Source organism: Indicator indicator, chromosome 10 (genome assembly GCF_027791375.1).
Source record: "Indicator indicator isolate 239-I01 chromosome 10, UM_Iind_1.1, whole genome shotgun sequence".
NCBI classification, from domain to species: domain Eukaryota; kingdom Metazoa; phylum Chordata; class Aves; order Piciformes; family Indicatoridae; genus Indicator; species Indicator indicator.
The window spans coordinates 18087216-18103278 of NC_072019.1; the positions used below are offsets into that span (position 1 = coordinate 18087216).

The 16063-nt window shown below is 56.8% G+C and overlaps 1 protein-coding gene across 1 annotated transcript; it reads left to right on the forward strand.

Annotated features, from left to right (window-relative positions):
* The first annotated feature begins 819 nt into the window (after window positions 1–819).
* QSOX1 (quiescin sulfhydryl oxidase 1) lies at window positions 820–11122 on the forward strand. Its single transcript, XM_054384453.1, has 12 exons — window positions 820–1117; window positions 3306–3406; window positions 4705–4753; window positions 4909–5011; window positions 5792–5882; window positions 6093–6238; window positions 6702–6836; window positions 7013–7142; window positions 9193–9315; window positions 9426–9570; window positions 9810–9989; window positions 10398–11122. The coding sequence occupies exons 1-12, from the start codon at window positions 820–822 to the stop codon at window positions 11120–11122; spliced, it is 2226 nt and encodes a 741-aa protein (XP_054240428.1).
* The last annotated feature ends 4941 nt before the right edge of the window (window positions 11123–16063 follow it).

Genomic DNA, 16063 nt, shown 5'->3' on the forward strand with positions numbered 1-16063 from the left:
ATGGCCTTCTGGGGATGGAGCCAACAACCAGCCCTCAATATACATGGGCCACCACAGTGCCAGGGGCCTTCTGGCTTCAGGGGATGGGGAGGGAGTGGAGAGATGGATTTCAGGACCATGTCCAACGCCACGGTACCCAGCTCTGCCCTGGGGCACTGAACAACGGGCACCTTCCGCCCCAGAGTCAGTGACGTCAGTGAGTGTGTGCGTGAGTGGTGGCACGACCAGGCTGTGGCCAGACATGGGGCTGCCTGGGATGGAAGGCTGGGGTATTTTTTTTGTGTGTGAAGAGCTGGATTTGGGGCCTTTGTTTGGTATCATTGTTGCACATCCCTGACAAGGTTGGGATGAGAGCAACAATCAAGTCTCCGGGGTTGCTATCCCATAGGGTGTCCCAGCAAGTGTTGGCTGGCATTGGGGTGCATGAGCCAGGAACTGCCCAAATACCAGCAGCTTCCCTCAGGGAGGTCATCAATGGCGGCACCGCAGGTTTTAGGCCTGAATCATCTGCTTTTGTTCACCAGAATTTTACTATTTTGTGCTCTAAGCCCCCTCACAGTGCTGTGGCCTCATCCCCTTGCCCTGTGCTGCCCGAATCCTGGCTTGGGGCTAGGGAGGGCGACAAGCATTTGGGGCACCCCCCTGATTTGGGGGTGTCGGGGGAAGCGGGGAGGGGAGGGGGTAGGGCGGCGCTGCGCCCGATAGGGGGCGCCGCAATGAGTACTGCCTGGTCCCCGCCCTCCCCGTGCCGCCCCCTGGTGGGCGGGGCGTGCGGGCGTCGCTAAAGGCGGCGGGCGGCGGCGGGCGGCCTGGCGGGCGATGTGGCGGCGGCGGCGGTGGATAGCGCGGGGCGTGGGGGGCGGCGGCGGCGGCGGAGGAGGAGGAGGAGGGCGTTGGGGGTGGCCGTTGGCCGTGTTGGTGCTGGCGTTGTGGCTGTCAGCAGCGAGATGTCGTGAGTTGTACTCGCCCACTGATCCTTTGGAGCTGCTGGGGACGGGGGCGGAGGGGCAGCTGCTGGGCTCTCCCAGCGCTTGGGCCGTCGAATTCTTCGCCTCCTGGTGCGGGCACTGCGTCCACTTCGCGCCCACATGGCGGGCCCTGGCGCACGACATCCGCGGTGAGTCCCTGGCACGGCTGCCCTGTTTCCCTTCCTGCTCTACATCCCTGTCTACTCCCCCCGCCCCAGGCCATCAGCACTCCTAAAGCTTCCGTGAGCCCTTCACCTTGTTTTCCTCTCCTGTAACCCTATCTCTGTCTTTTCCCATCTGCACCCTATTTATTTTCTCATGTCTCTGCCACTCTCTCCTTATCAGCACCCTGCAATTCCTCCTGCGTCCTCTCTCTTCTCTTGTCAGCAGCCCTAAATCTTCCCTGTGCCTCTGTCCCCTATCATTGCTCCTGTATCATTGCTGTGTCCTTGTCCCGTCCTCCTCCTCTCCGTCAGCACCCTTAAATCCTCCCTGCAGTCCTGTTTTCCTGTGAGCACCCTTAAATCTTTGCTGTGCCTCTGATTCCTCCATCACTGCTTCTGTATCCCTGCTGTGTCCTAGCCCCATCCTCCTCTCCGTCAGCACCCTTTTATCTTCCCTACACCCCTGCCCCCGCATCGTCAGCCTCCCCGTATCCCCTCTGCACCCCGCCCATTTGCACTCCTCAATCCCCTCAGCCCTGAGCTCCATTGGCACCCTAAATCCCGCTGTGTCCCTGCCCCAGCCTCCCTAGAACGTCAGCCTAGTGGGAAGGCCGAGCCTCCCCCCACCCCCCGCGGTGGCCAGGCCCAGCTTAGCAGCATCTCTGGAGCCCTTTTAGCTGGGAGAAGCTCAGGCTGAGCGTACCGCAGGTACTGGGGGTCCTGCATTCCCCACAGCCCCTGCACAGCCCCACTCGTCCCTGGTGCCTGCAGGGAGAGCGCTGGGGTCGGGTGCTGTTTTTTTCCCAGCTTTGACCTTGGTGCCTGGCTTGGCACCCACACACCCCTCTCCGGGGACCTTGGTCCTACCAAGGTTCATCCTGCCTTCCCGGCATCCCGAGGCGAGCGTGATTTCTCCGTGCTGTTGCCGTAATTGATAGAGCGTGGTGTCTGCAGCGTGAGTCAGGGTGCCATCCCTCCGAGGGGATGCCATTCTTCCAAGGGAATGCCGTCAGCGCTCCCCAACGGGACAGGATGTGAGGAATGGGATGCGTGCCCAGGCCCTGTGGGGGAATGCCAACTCTCCTGGCCCCTCTCCAAAACAGGGTCACCCCGGGGCTCTTTGCTCCAGAGGCTGGACTGAACAGGCAGGACAAGGAAGCCACCCCCATGCCGCTTGGCATCCTCACTACTGTTCCCACGGGTGGATATTTGCAGGAGTGGGCTGTCTGGGGAGGATACTAATGCCGGAGTGACCTGTGGGCACCATGTGCTGATGAGTCCAGGAGCGTGCCTGGTTCCCTGCAGCAGGGATTGGCACTGGGTGTCCCATGCCATTGTTGCTGGGGCAGTGGGAAGTGGCTTGTCTACCCGGTCACCTGCGTCACAGGACAGTCTCAGCGGATCTTCATCTGTGGTGTAGGCGCCTTCCATGTGCCAGGGCTGTGTCCCTCCCTGGAGAATCAGAATGTTCTTCAGCTTGTCCTTTATGCTGAAAAGAAGCCATTTCAGAGCTTTTATCTCCATTTTGCTGTTGGCTTTCAGAGCAAAGCTCTGTTGCATGAAATGCCTCTATGCCCCTTTTTCTTCGTGTCTGTTTTACCCCAGGGACTCACTGGTCCTCCTCAGGGAAGTAGTGCTGGTGGAGAGTTGTAGCAGGGGACTGGATGCTCAGCACCTGGGCAGGCTCCACTGAAGCACTGCAGACACTGGTTTTGGGTTGTGCCCTCTTGCTTATCAACTGTACTCTTGGTTTGGGGTGAGACAAGCAGGAGCCTATGTTCCCTGCTCTTCCTTGACTGTGGTTCACCATCCCTCCCCTGCTCCCAGCAGCCTCTTCCCACTGGGTCAGAGGCTGGGCAGGCAGAACCAGCTAGGCAGGCAGCAGCAGGCAGGGCGTGCAAAGCTTGGTCCCACCTCGCACGGCTTTCCCCACGCTCCTGCCACATGGAAAGTAGGGCGGCAAACATCGGCACAGACCACAGCTTGGATATTTGGGGCTTGGAAGCCATCAGGCACTCTCCTGCAAGGGGTGAGCTGTGATTTTGGGGTTGGGAGGAGCCAAGCAGCTGGCACAATGGGAGATCCCTGCTGTCTCTGCAGCAGTTGTGAGGAGTGGAGTGTTTTTTGGAGCTGCAGAGGGACTGAGCTATGGCTGCATCATCTGTCCCTGCAGAATGGAGGCCTGCAGTGGTGCTGGCAGCCATAGACTGTGCCGACGAGGCCAACCAGCAAGTGTGCACTGATTTTGGGATCACCGGCTTCCCCACACTGAAGGTAAGGGCTCTGTGCACCAGGCGCTTGCCTGGTTTCACTGTGCTTTGCCTTATGGGCTGATCCTCTCTTGCTCAATGTGATTGACAGTGCTGTTCCACCAAAATGTCGCCATCGAGGCTTTTCAGCCTGGAGCTGTTTCCCCTTCCTGTAAACAGAGCTGTGGTTAGGTACAGCTGCTTGGTGTTGCAGCAACGGAGGGGAAAACCAAAATGCTGCTTTGCAGTGAAACATAAGTGCTGGATCTCTCCTAGGACAAGGGAGAGTCTGAAACCTGAACTGGAAATGCCTGGGAAAAGCTGCTGGAGAGCAGAGAGCGGTTGCAAGTACAGCTTTTGGAGGAGGGCACAGGGAGGCTGCACGGGGGCCGTCCTGGGAGCCTCCTGTGGTGGCTGGCAAGTTGCCCTTCCTCCTTCTGGGCCTATTCCCAGCCCCTTAGCTGTGTCAATATCCCATTTGACAGTGTTTGCTATGCAAACAGAGCCTTGCTCCAACACAAGCAATAAAGCTGAGGCATTCCAGGTGCAAGCAATAAAAGCCAGCATTGCCTTGAGATGGAACGGGGTGGATAAAGGTGTCATCAGACATGCCCTAAGTCCCAGCTTACAGGCTCAGCCCAAGGTGGGGTTGGATTTAGGGCCTTGCCAGGCAGGTGCCCCAGCCCTGCGCTGTGGTCTGACTGAGACCCACTGGCTGTGAAACATTGACTGAAATGTCTCCTGGGGCACAGAGTTGTGCTGATGTGGTAGTGCCAAGTCATTTGCTTTGCATCCTGTCCCTGCCAAACACCTTTTGCAAACAGCCTTTGCTCCCAGCCCAGCCTGCAGAGCAAACACCTGTCTGACACAACCTGCTTTCGTTGCTCTGCCTATACTGTGGGCATTAGAGCTACTCTGGGAGGCCAGGAGAGGGGAAAAGCCCCCTTCTCCCATTTTGTGAGGGCTCTGGAGCAGGAAGGCAGTGGTTTGCAGGACTGGAAAGGCCTTTGGCTGCCTTTCTGGGACACCCAGAGGTGCCTGTTGTGCAGCCTGCCAGCACTCAGCCCTTGGCTGGACATGGTTCCAGCCCAAGCCTGCATCCTTCTGCCGTGAGGATGCCCCAAAGGGCAGGAACATCTATGGGAGCTCCCTCTGTGGTGGCTGGCATTCATCAGTGTGCTGTAACATCATGGGGGAAACTGAGGCAGAACTGGTCTGGGAGCAGCCTTTGCCTGCTGGGCTGCACTGTGTCCCTGTCCCACCTCAAATGCTCTCACTCCTGTTTCCCCTGTTTCCCCTTGAGTTTTCTTTTTTCTCTTTCAGTTCTTCCGAGCTTTTAGCAAGAAGACAGAGGATGGGATAAGGATTACCAGTGAGTATTCAGAGCCGTGGGGCTTTTTTGCTCATACCCATCATGCACTAGGACCTTGAGGAGCCTGGGGTGGCAATTCAGAGCAGCTCCCCTTGGCTCAGCCTGTGGGACTGGCTTCCCCAGGACTGATGCCTTGGCATCCTGTTGCCCTGCAGAAACCAGCACCAGCGTTGAGGACCTGCGCCATGCCATCATTACCAACCTTGAGCAGAGCCAGGACAGTTGGCCACCCGCCTGTCCTCCGCTGGAGCCAGCAAGGTAGAGGTGACATGATGGGGGAGTATCTGGCAGCCTCTGTCCTGTGGAGAGCAGGTTTCTGGGGAAATTCTGAGCCAAAAATGGGCACTGAGCAGCCACCACATCACCCACATCCCACGGAGACACACGTGACTCGGCCCAGCTAGAGCCATTTACATGGACTGGATGAGACAGGCCATGTTGTTTCATTTCCTAATGAACCTGCTCATCAGCCTTAATTAGAGCAAGCAGTGCCTTAGCCAGGGACGTGGCAGTGCTGTGCTGTGCCATGCTGTGTGAGGCTGCACTGGGTAACAGCTTTTCCCTGCTCTGAGAAAGGATTTTCTTGATTCGGTACAGATTTGTTAGGATCTTGAGTTGCCTTTGCTGGACACAGGCAGTTGTTCTGCTGTCCCACGTGGGAGTATTTTGCTTTCCCAAAGAGAAGGTCAAACTAGGCATGTGCATCAGGGGTCCAGTGCCTCCATGACCTAGACAAAGAAAACAACAGGCCTGCTTCTTCAGGTTCACTGCTTTTTTAGCCCCCCCTGTCCTGCCTGTGCTTTTTTTTTTTCTGCTTCCTTGGCTGACCCCAGTGGGTTTGCTCAAAGCCTGTGGACTGGAGTGGAAAACTGGGCTGGAAACTTCACCATGGAGGAATTGTTCACATGGTGGACCTGGACCCCTGCTGGCATCCCCCTGCTAAATTACTTGGGATGTAGGCTGAGCTCCTTTTGGGGAGGAGGGCAGAGTATCCCTCTGATGATGAGGCACCTGCTGCCATCCTCTTCTCTTTTGCAGTGCAGAGGAGGTTCGCACCTTCTTCCAGAGGAACAAGGACCAGTACCTGGCACTGATCTTTGAGAAGAGCAATTCCTTTGTGGGCAGAGAGGTGGGTACAGCTGCATTTATCCTCCATTTCTCTTGAAGCCAGTGTCCCTGGTAACTCCTGGGTGCCTTTGGCAGGGAAGTCCTCTTCTGGCAGCCTCCTTGGTCAATTCACGCTCTGCTTTGCAAGTGCAAAGTGTTACACAGGGTGCTTAACAGCCTGCTGCATCCCCAGTGGGGCTGGGACCTAACCCTCTGGCTGCTGGGCTTGTAGGTGGCACTGGACATGCTGCAGTACGAGAACGTGGCAGTGAGGAGGGTGCTGAGCAGCGAGGAAGAGCTTGTGGAGAAGTTTGGTGTCACCACTTTCCCCTCTGGCTACCTGCTCCTCCGCAATGGCTCCTTCTTCCGGCTACCTGTGTGAGTACCGCGCACGGGGGGTGAGCCTGCAGACCCTGGTGGGGTGACAGGTTTCTGCCCTGTCTCTCCACTTTTCTTTTTAATGTGGAAAGCTCATTAGGAAGGAGACAGTGGCTGGGTCAGGCAGTCTGGCAGCGGGCACAGTGCTGCTGGTGGGTAATGAATGGAGCTGCCAGCCCAGCCTGGAGCTGGCAAATGGGAAGGTGGCTTGTGACCTAACCATCCCTCTGCCACGTTTGCTTGGAGATGGCATGGTGCAGCTCTCTGGGGCTCAGCTCCTCTCTGGGTTGTGTGCCAGAGCAGCCACTGCTGGAGCAGGTGGAGAGAACAGACCACCCCACACTCATTCCCCAGGTCCAAGCTGCTGGTCTGGCTAAGTCTTTGGTCTCATTTTTTTCCTCCTTGGGGCCAGGGGCTGTCTGGGGAGGAAAGACTTTTGCTCATGATCTCTCCTTCCTTGCAGGCACATGGAGGCACGCTCCTTCTACACCTACTACCTGCGTACGCTCTCGGGCGTCACCCGCGGCTCCTACAAGCTGAATGCAACCCTTGGTGCTTCCAACGAGACCAACACATCCCATCTGAATCGTGCCGACCGGTCAGACCTCCCCCTCTCATTTTGTGGGGGTGGGAGGTTGGGATGTGCCATGGCCACGGGTGGGCAACAGGCTGGGACCATGCCTTTCTGCTGGGAAAAAGCCTGAATCGTGGCTGGGTCCCTGAAAATGTGGACTAAGGAGTTGATGGACCGTGGTGTTGTGCTGCCCTCCCCAGCTCCAAGGTGTACATGGCTGACCTGGAGTCCACACTGCACTACTCGTTGCGGGTAGAAGCTGTCCGTGCTGCCACAATGTCAGGAGCCCAGCTGGCTGCCTTCAAGTGCTATGTGGCCACACTGGTGAAGGTGAGGAGCTTTTGTTCTCGGGGGAGGAACCACCCACACCTCCATGTAACTGTTTATAAGGTGAAATGTAAACACAGGGTGCAGGCCACCACGTCCCAGTGCTCGCAGGTAGTGATGCGTGGCGTTCTTAGATGTGAACCCTCTGTCCTGGTGCTCAGTGTGTCCCATAGCCGCTGTGGGGCTGTCCCCATCCCTGTGGATCTCCAAACTCAGCCCAGCTCCAGTGGGAGCTGAGAGTTTCAAATGAGATGTGGGATGCAGCTGTTGGTGGGCAGAGCAGGATCAGCACTTGCAGAAGGTGTTGAGGTGCAGAAGGAGATGCTGTCAGAGGAGATGCTGACACCTGCTGGGGTGGCAGAGATGATCAGAGAGGTTTGTAACTGATCACTTGACTTGGATGCTTGGCCTGGGGAACTGATCTCTGCAGTCTCCTTTGATAGTCTGGGAAAGGGACACCCACTGAGTCAGGCTCTGCAAGAATCTAGTTTAAGGCCTCTTTTTCTTCTCTTTTGGGCTTGGTGAGACTGAAGTGTTGGAACTTTGAGCAGGCAAAATCAGGAAGTTTAATTTCCAGGTGTGATGGAGTTCTCCATTTGGCTGAGGTTTCCACACCAGTGGGGCTTCAGGAGCCCTGACCCAGCTCAGGCTCCTTCAAAGACTTTCCCCCAGCCGTGTCCTCTTACTTTGCTCCCTTCTTTGTCATCTGGGGTCTCACATTCAATTTGGACCTTGCATAGCCCTCACTATGTGCAAGATACTGCCTACTCCCACCCCTGCCCACTCTTCTCCAGCGAAGAGCCCCAATCATGAGCCTGCAAACAGCCTGACTCCTCAGTTCAGAGCTTCACATGGCTCTTCCTCTGCTTGCCCCCAGATATTGCCCTCACAGTTTGTCCTTTTAATGAGATCCCACAGGGTCAAGGAAATAAATCCCCCATGGCATCAGTTCCCTTGCCAAAGGTACAACCTTGCTGGGCTGGTGGAGACCAGCAGGGTTTTTTTTTGATCGGCTTTTAATTCTTCCTGTAAACCTTCTCTTTGCTGCCCAAGCACTGGATTTGGAAAGGAGGTGAAGGTGGGCCACAGGCACTGGGCAGTGAGTGCTGAGTGGTGGGGGCTGGGGCTTCCCTGAGGATGCTGAGCCAGCGCTGCCATTGCCACAGTCATCCACAGGACGGAGCAGTGTCCCCAGGATTACTGCCAGCCCAGCTAGGCAAGCTCAGCCAGCGGCTCAGCCTTAACTGTTGCCTTCCCAAGAGGTATTTAAGGCAAGGAGGAGATAAAAATCCTAAAGGGAGAAGAAGCAGTGCCTGGAAAGCAGGGAATTGCATGGCAAAGCCTACCACTGAGGGAGTCAGGGGAATGGCTGTGCTTTGCAGCAGAAACGTCAGGTGGCAGATGAAATTTCCTCTGTGAATTTGGGATTTTTGGAATGATTCCCTACGAGGCCAGGGAGAACAGTGAAGGCTCCATAAAATGCTCCTTCCTTTCACTGCCCTGTCACTTCCCCTGAGTGCCACTGCTTGTCCCCTCCCTGGAGGTGTTCCAAGGCCTTGAGCAACATGGTCTAGTGGAAGGTGTCCCTGCCCATGGAAGGGCATTGGAACTAGATGATCTTTAAGGTCCCTTCCAACCCAAACCATTCTATGATTCTATGCCCTCATCCTTCCAGTAGGTCAGTCTGACTGTCCATCCGTGTGCCAGTGGCACAAGTTGGCAGGCTGCCTGTGGTTTTAAAGTGCTGCTGCTAATCAGCTTTGTGCTGACTTATGGTCAGAGTGGCTTTTTGCCTCCCTCAGATGGGGCCACGGTTTGGAGCCTGAACACGCACACAGGGGCCTCGCCACCATGGAGGGGACATGCTGTGGCCCCCAGCCCCTCAATGCCAGGTGCTCAAATCTTGCCAGGATCATGCTGCCCTCTGGCACATGCTGCCACAGAGGATGCTGGCACTGGCTGGAGCCCATCCCAGCAAGCTGAGTGTGCTAGGGGCCTGCCTTGCTGCTCCTGGGATGGGTCTGGGTTCCTCACCCCTCTTCCCCCTCTGCAGTACTTCCCTGGGCGCCCCTATGTGCAGACCTACCTGCAGTCCCTGGACGTCTGGCTGAAGAACTGGACAGAGCCTGAGCTGCCCCGCAACACTTTGAAGGAGGTCATGAAGAACAACGGAGATGTAAGATGCCCATGGGGACCTCAGCCCCTACTCTCCTCACCCCTGCCCCTTGCCCCCCTGACCCCACGATATCTACCAGCTCCATCATACTGTGTCCATCTGTCCTTCAGGCCTCCCACCCCGCCATGCTCCCCACCAATGTGACCTGGGTGGGCTGCCAGGGCAGTGAACGCCACTTCCGTGGCTACCCCTGTGGGCTCTGGACCCTCTTCCATCTGCTGACTGTCCAGGCTGCCCAGAACGGCCCCAACAAAGGTATTGACATCCCCAGTGGGGTTCAAGTCTCAGGGAGGGATGTCCAAATACTTTGTGGTACAAACAAGGATGCTGTGTTTGGGCAAAGACTTGGCTCACCCCAAGGCAGGTCTGTGGTTAGGGCAAGTGCTGCAGAGTCAAGGTGTGGGGCAGCCACCTCAGCTGTGGGACTGTGATGGTGGCACTGTGGGGTCTGGACTCATCCTTTGGTCCTCCCAATCCTCTGCCTCCTTCTCTAGAGCTGCCATTGGAGGTGCTGAGCACCATCCGCTGCTATGTCCGGAATTTCTTCGGCTGCCAGGAGTGTGCTGAGCACTTTGAAGCCATGGCAGCTAAGTCCATGGACCAGGTGGCAAGCCGGGAGGAAGCCGTCCTCTGGCTCTGGTCCCACCACAACGAGGTCAATGCTCGCCTGGCAGGTAATGGGGGCCATGAGGAGGGAAGCCAGGGTGGTTTCCCAAGGGAAAGAGGGAGGCAAGGTGCTGGAGGAGCATCCCTCCTCCTGGATAGAGGTGGCAAATGACTGCACTAGGGTGCAGCAGTGGGGACACCCCATTGTCATCATTCCCCATCAGAGGGGACAGCAGCTGGTCATGCAGCATCAGATCACCCTGGAGATGCAGTCAAGTGCTACACGTTCCCCACAGGGAGCTTCTCAGAGCCCATGCATGCCCTCAGAGGACCCATCCTCCTGAGGGAGCTCCTCCACATGTCCCTGCCGCCGACACCATCCCCAGCTGCTGAATGCTGTAGGGTGTTTATACTTACAGGGAGAGGGCTGAGTTGCCTGTTCCCTCTAACCCCCTCACTGACTCTGGTCTCTGCAGGAGGTGACACAGAGGACCCCAAGTTCCCCAAGCTGCAGTGGCCTCCACCAGATATGTGTCCCCAGTGCCACAAGGAGGAGCGAGGGGTGCACGCCTGGGATGAGTCAGCTGTGCTCACCTTCCTCAAAGCACACTTCTCCCCGGCCAACGTCTACTTGGACTATGCCATGGCTGACCCCATCCCTGCCGCCAGGGAGGAGATGGAGGCCAGGCTGGGCACCGAGGGCCCACGAGAGGAGAGGGAGAAGGATGAGGAAGAGGAGAAGGAGACAGAAGTGAGAGCTCCGGGGCGACAGGGCTCCCCTGAGCCACGACGCCCCAGCATTGTGCGTCTCAATCCCAAGCCTCGGGAGGTGAGTGAGGACATCGTGGACCTGGACTCCTTCAGCGAGCAGCACTTCAAGAGCCAAGCACTACGAGCAGCAGCCGGCCGGCGCCGGCGGCTCAGCAAACGAGACACCATCGCCCTGTCCCGGGAGGCCGGCATGGGCCGGGAGCGCCGGCGGGCTCCTGGGCTCCTGGTCCGGGAGGAGGAGGAGGTGGCTGGGGGGGTCATTCAGAGGAGCCCCTGGCTGCGGGTGCTGGGCTTGGGCTTCTCCCGTCTGGACATCAGCCTCTGCGTCGCCCTGTACTTCCTCTCCTCCATGTGCCTCCTAGGCATGTACACCTTCTTCCGCCTCCGCACCCGCGCCCGGAAAGGCCGCCTTGGCTTCCCCTTGGCCTGAGCGTGCTTTTGGGAGCCTGGGTCTGCCCCCAGGGTGGGTTGGCTGCTGAGCCAGGGTACCTCTGGGTTTTGTTCCTCAGTGGGAAGGGGTTTGTTGCTTTCCCCCCAGGAGCTGCTCTGCTTGCAGCCATCGCATCACCCAGGGTAGGAGATGGAGGGTGGGGAGGGCTGTTTCTGGGGAGAAGGAGGTGTCAGAGCACCCCCCTCTCTGATCCCAGTGCCATATTTTTAGGGATGCCAACAGCAGTTTGTGTCTCAGTACCCAGCTGCTTTTGAGAGCTCTCCAGAACTGGGTTGATTTCAAACTGGAAAGCCTAGTCCCATGCTGCAGGGCAGCCCTTTGGGGTCAAACCACTAGTGGAGCCAGGAGGGGTGGGGTTTTAGCCCTCCAAAAGTGTGGGCACTGCTGGGCAGGGGTTGGCAGTTGTGGGTTCAGCTGCATTTTTGTTCGTGTGTCCCTACCTTTCACTGCCCCCTCCCTGTGCTGTTGCTCGCTCTCTGCTTGTCTTAGTGGAATAAATTATTTTTGCCGATGCCGGCCCTGATGTGTAGGCTGGTCCCTGGCATTGTGGGCACAACCTCCCTTCCCTGCTGTCCCTCCACCTCTGAGTTTCCCCCCTCTGGTTTCCTACATCTTTGAGGATGAGGATTCCTACAACTTTGAGATGAGTGCTGGCTTGGTTTAAATATTTTGAATGCTTGTTACTGTACATTTTCTCCTGCTTTTTGCTGCTGGATGCACTCACAGCCATACAGTCAGCATGTCCCCTCTTAAGTGGGTTGATGGGGAGGGAGCCTGCCAGAAAAAAGTTGGCACAAGCCAAGGAGCTGCAGGTTGGTGCTGGCCTGTGCCCATGGTCCAGAGCAGAGAGAGACATGCAAGCATTCCCCCCCAGGGACTGTGACCGCCGCAGGTGCCTGTCCCCGATTCTCTCTGCCCTTTTATCCTTGTTAGGAATCATTAAGGAAAATGGTTGTTTTCCAGAGCCGGGTCTGGGGCCATCTGCTCTCCTGGCGCTGCCTAAATCCCCCTGTAACAAATTCATTGGGATTACGCTGCCCTCCCCTAATCCTGGCCCTTCCCGCTGCACGGGGGATTTAAAAGGATTAGAGCCCGTCCGATAATAAACTTTATTAAGGGGGAGGGGGGGTGTCAATCCGATTTGGAGCCTTCTTCTTGATATCTTCACTTTGCCCAGGTGGGAGGTGAGGGCTGGCGGGGATGGGAAAGGAGGGCAACTGGCTCTGCTGCTCCCTCAGGCACCGGCAGCTCTGGCTCCAACAGCCTTTCCTCCCTCACCTACCCTTGGAATAAATTTTACTGCTCCTTCTTTCCTTCTTGGGTGTCTGTGCTTGGTCACATCTCTGTGGTATGTGGGGCTGGCACCCCTGCCCTGCCACCACTGGCCCTCTTGATCTTGACCATATCCCTTAGCTGGGTCCTCAGTGACTTCATCCTGATGTGGAGAGGGGGTTACATCCCCCACAGCGGTACCCAGTCCTGCCCACTGACAGGTGATGGATGAGGAAGGTCTCATCGTTGCAGCCTTGCTGCCTCCTTCTTGATTTCCCTAGGGGGTTTATCCCCAACATCAATAACCTCCCCCATGCACCCCCTCCCTGCCAGCTGTGTAGGGCCAAGAGCTTGGTAAGAGGGGGCTGCCCATGGCTACCCTCAGCCCCTAAAGGGCTCCAGGGGACAGGCTGGGCAAAGTATCAGGGGGATGCAGTGGGACGTTGCAGGGGGTTAGGGGTGGAGAGGTGGGTGCTGTGGCAGGGAGATGGGTGGTGGAGCAAGGGGTGAGCAGGCAGGGCTGGCCAGATTAGCATCCCCAACAGGACTGCTGGACAGATTTACAGGGCCCGGGAGCTAATGCCGTGGTGCACACAGGAAAAAGAGAGTCCAGTAAATAGACTTTCCGTAATCCTGTTTGGTGCAGTCCCAATCCTCCTGGCCCTGGCTCTCCCTGGCTGAGGCACTGGGGTGTCCCCCACCCCAGCACCTGGTGAGCCCCATTGCATGCAGGAGGCTGCTGCAGGGCTAAGTGCTACCCAGAATGGGGTAGCCCACCGGGATGGTGAATCCCTTCCCAAACCTTGGCACAGGGAGGGCATCAAACTGTGCCATAGCCACGCTCACAGGTGGGATGGGCTGTCCTGAAGGGACGCCTCCCAATCCAAGCCCCTCGAGGTGCCCTTCCCAGTGCTGTCACAAGCCGGGCTGTCCCTAGGGCTAATTACCCAAACGGCCGCAGGCTGGCGCGAGGCGGCCTCTGTTCCTAATACAATTTACCCTCAAGCGCAATTTAATTTTCCTCGAGGCCGGTGGCCGGCCCCCTGCACTCCCCACACACCCAACCACCTTCCCACCCTTTCGGCACTTGCTCCCTCTCGCCTCACGCTGCTTTCCTATTCCCTCCTCAGCACGGATCAGAGCCCTTCTCCACCAGCAGCCACACGTCCGCCCGTGCTTGGGCTATAAACCCACCGGGGGTTCACTTCACGTCGATTAATTTTCAGTTACAATTAGCAACGCCTTGTCCGACAGCGCCTGTGAGAGGAGAGGCTTTCTCCAGCTACTGGTGAGTACTTGAGTTTTGCCGTGCTTGTCCTTGCTCCAGGCAGCCCTGGCAATAGGGGGCTTTGTGGGGTGGGGTCACAGGTAATTATCGGGGTAATTAAGAAGTGGGCTGCTTACATGAGGGCTCCGGGTGCTACGCTTAGTGCAGTCCAGAGGAAAGGTGGCCCCATGCCCAAAGGTGGCTCTGACCCCATAAGGCTGTTCCTGCCTTGGGCTGGAGGATCTGGTTTTGTCACATGAAGTGACTGTGGGAGCTGGGCTGAGACCTGACAGACTCGCTGCGTTGGTGGTATGAAAATTCACTGTTGACTGAAGTCCCCAGCACCTCCAAGACCACTCAGGCTTCATTGGTGGAGGACATGGCTGTGCTCACATGTCCCCAGGCATGGGCCAGGGGTGGGTTTTCCTTACAACTCCCTAATTCTGCCTTGAAACACCCCTATTGCACTTGGGAACACGGCAACCACTGTCCCTCTTGGTGACACACTGCCCAAAACAGCCCCAGCTCCTGCACACTCAGAGCTGGAGCACATGAAGAGAGTCTGGGGTCCTGGCAGAGGCTCTGGGGTTTACCTGCATTTTTAGGGGTAGGTGTGGGAGCACCATCCCTGTTCCTCTGTGAGTTTTGCATCATCATGTCACTGCTGGCGCCTTCATCTGTCTGCAGAGCCAGAGGAGGGAGTGGGGCATCTGTGTGAGGCCAGAGCTCACCCCCCCAAAATACAGCCTGATGAAAACCATGACATTAACCCTTCTGCAAGGTGATCACCACCACCCCTTAGCTCTGGGAGGAGGAGAAAACCTGAGTCAGGGCAGGGGCATTTCATACTCATTACATGTAACCCTCTTCCTGGGGCACCAGTGAGATTTGGCAGCATTTTAGATGGCACGAAGGTGGTTTGCTGGGCCAGCAGTTTGTGCCCATCTCCATTGCCCTCTCCTCCTCACATGCCCGGATAATGTGGGATGCTGAGGAAAGCAAAGCAAAAAGTGACCCAAAAAAAACCCCAAGAGACCAAAATACCACCAAAACGAGGATGAGATGTACAACAGGAAGGATGGAGGGGGACAAAGCAATACCACAGGGCAGAGAAAAGATAAGGTGCTACTGGAAGATGAAAGTGAGCAGAGAGGAAGATGCTGGTAGGGTTTCTTTTTTTAGTGGACACTCATGGTGGCAGCCAGGATGCTCCCCCAGGGTGAAGGCTTGGTGCTGTGCCACTCCCTTTGCCTGCTCACCATAGCCATGAGTGATCTGGAGCAGGGCAGAGGGGGCTGGATCAATCTGGCAATGCAGAAAAATGAATGAAAATTGAATTCCCCGAGGAGAAGGGGGTGGGGGGAGCTGCTATCCTGGCTGAGAGATAAATCAGAGCGTGCTTGCAGAGGGAGGGATGGAGATGACTCCCGGCAGCAGTAGAATAATTAGGGAAATAGGTTGGAAATGCAAAGTGGTGGTACAGGGAGGCCACAGGGCAGTGTCTGTCTGCCTCCCTGTCCACATGTCTGGCTAAACTTCTCTAGGAAATCCACCTTAGGGACCTGCTTTTCTGCATCCCTGGGCTGGGAGCTGTGTTCTGTGGAGAGCAGCCAGCCGGCTGTGGACCACAAAGTGGGGATGGTGGCCCCTGCCCCATGGGGCAGGGGAGCGCAGGTGGCTGGGGATGGTGGAGGCCTGGATGTGGTTAATGCACTTAAGAGTCAGCACTTGATTTAGGGAAGAAGGGGAGGGGATGGAGTGGGCAGGGATGGGATTTACCACATGGGTGAATCCCCTTGTTGCAGGGAGCAAATTTTGGAGCTCGGTGGACTGCAATGGGGGGAGTCACTCCTGCAATGAGTGCACACAGTTCTCTGCTCAGTGAGCTGGAAGATGAGCTGGAAGAGGTTTTGCTGGTTAAATAATGTTTTGGGGTTAAAAAACAGCAGACTATTGAAAAACTATTATTTTTTTCATAAGGATGCATCAAGCTTAACACATTTCTTAGGTTTTATTACTTCTGTTTTTAAGCAACATTTCCCCTCCCCCCCCCCCCCCCCCCCAAATTCCTGGCATGTCTCACCTGCACATTTCCTGAGGGTCCATTTCAGGTTTTTACAGGTGGGGAAAGCCTCTTCCTCGTTTACATTTCAGGTTGGAAACGAAGGCACAGAAAGGGCATACATTAGCCAAGGGCAGCTGTGCTCTGGACCGGGTGAGCATCTCCCCTCCCAGAGCTGCCTGTGTGCCACCACGGAGCTTTCACTCCTCGCGGGCAGGCTCAATGCTCTAAGCCCCCCCTAGCTGGGCAGAGCGGGATGTCACAGCACATCACGGACATTTGGCATGGTTCTCCCTGAGCAGTGACGCGGTGAGCATCA

Coding starts and splice junctions, on each gene's coding strand:
- QSOX1 (XM_054384453.1), top strand. CDS start 820: ATGTGGCGGCGGCGGCGGTGGATAGCGCGGGGCGTGGGGGGCGGCGGC. Junction 1,118..3,305: donor CCTGGCGCACGACATCCGCG/GTGAGTCCCTGG, acceptor CTGTCCCTGCAG/AATGGAGGCCTGCAGTGGTG. Junction 9,990..10,397: donor GGTCAATGCTCGCCTGGCAG/GTAATGGGGGCC, acceptor TGGTCTCTGCAG/GAGGTGACACAGAGGACCCC.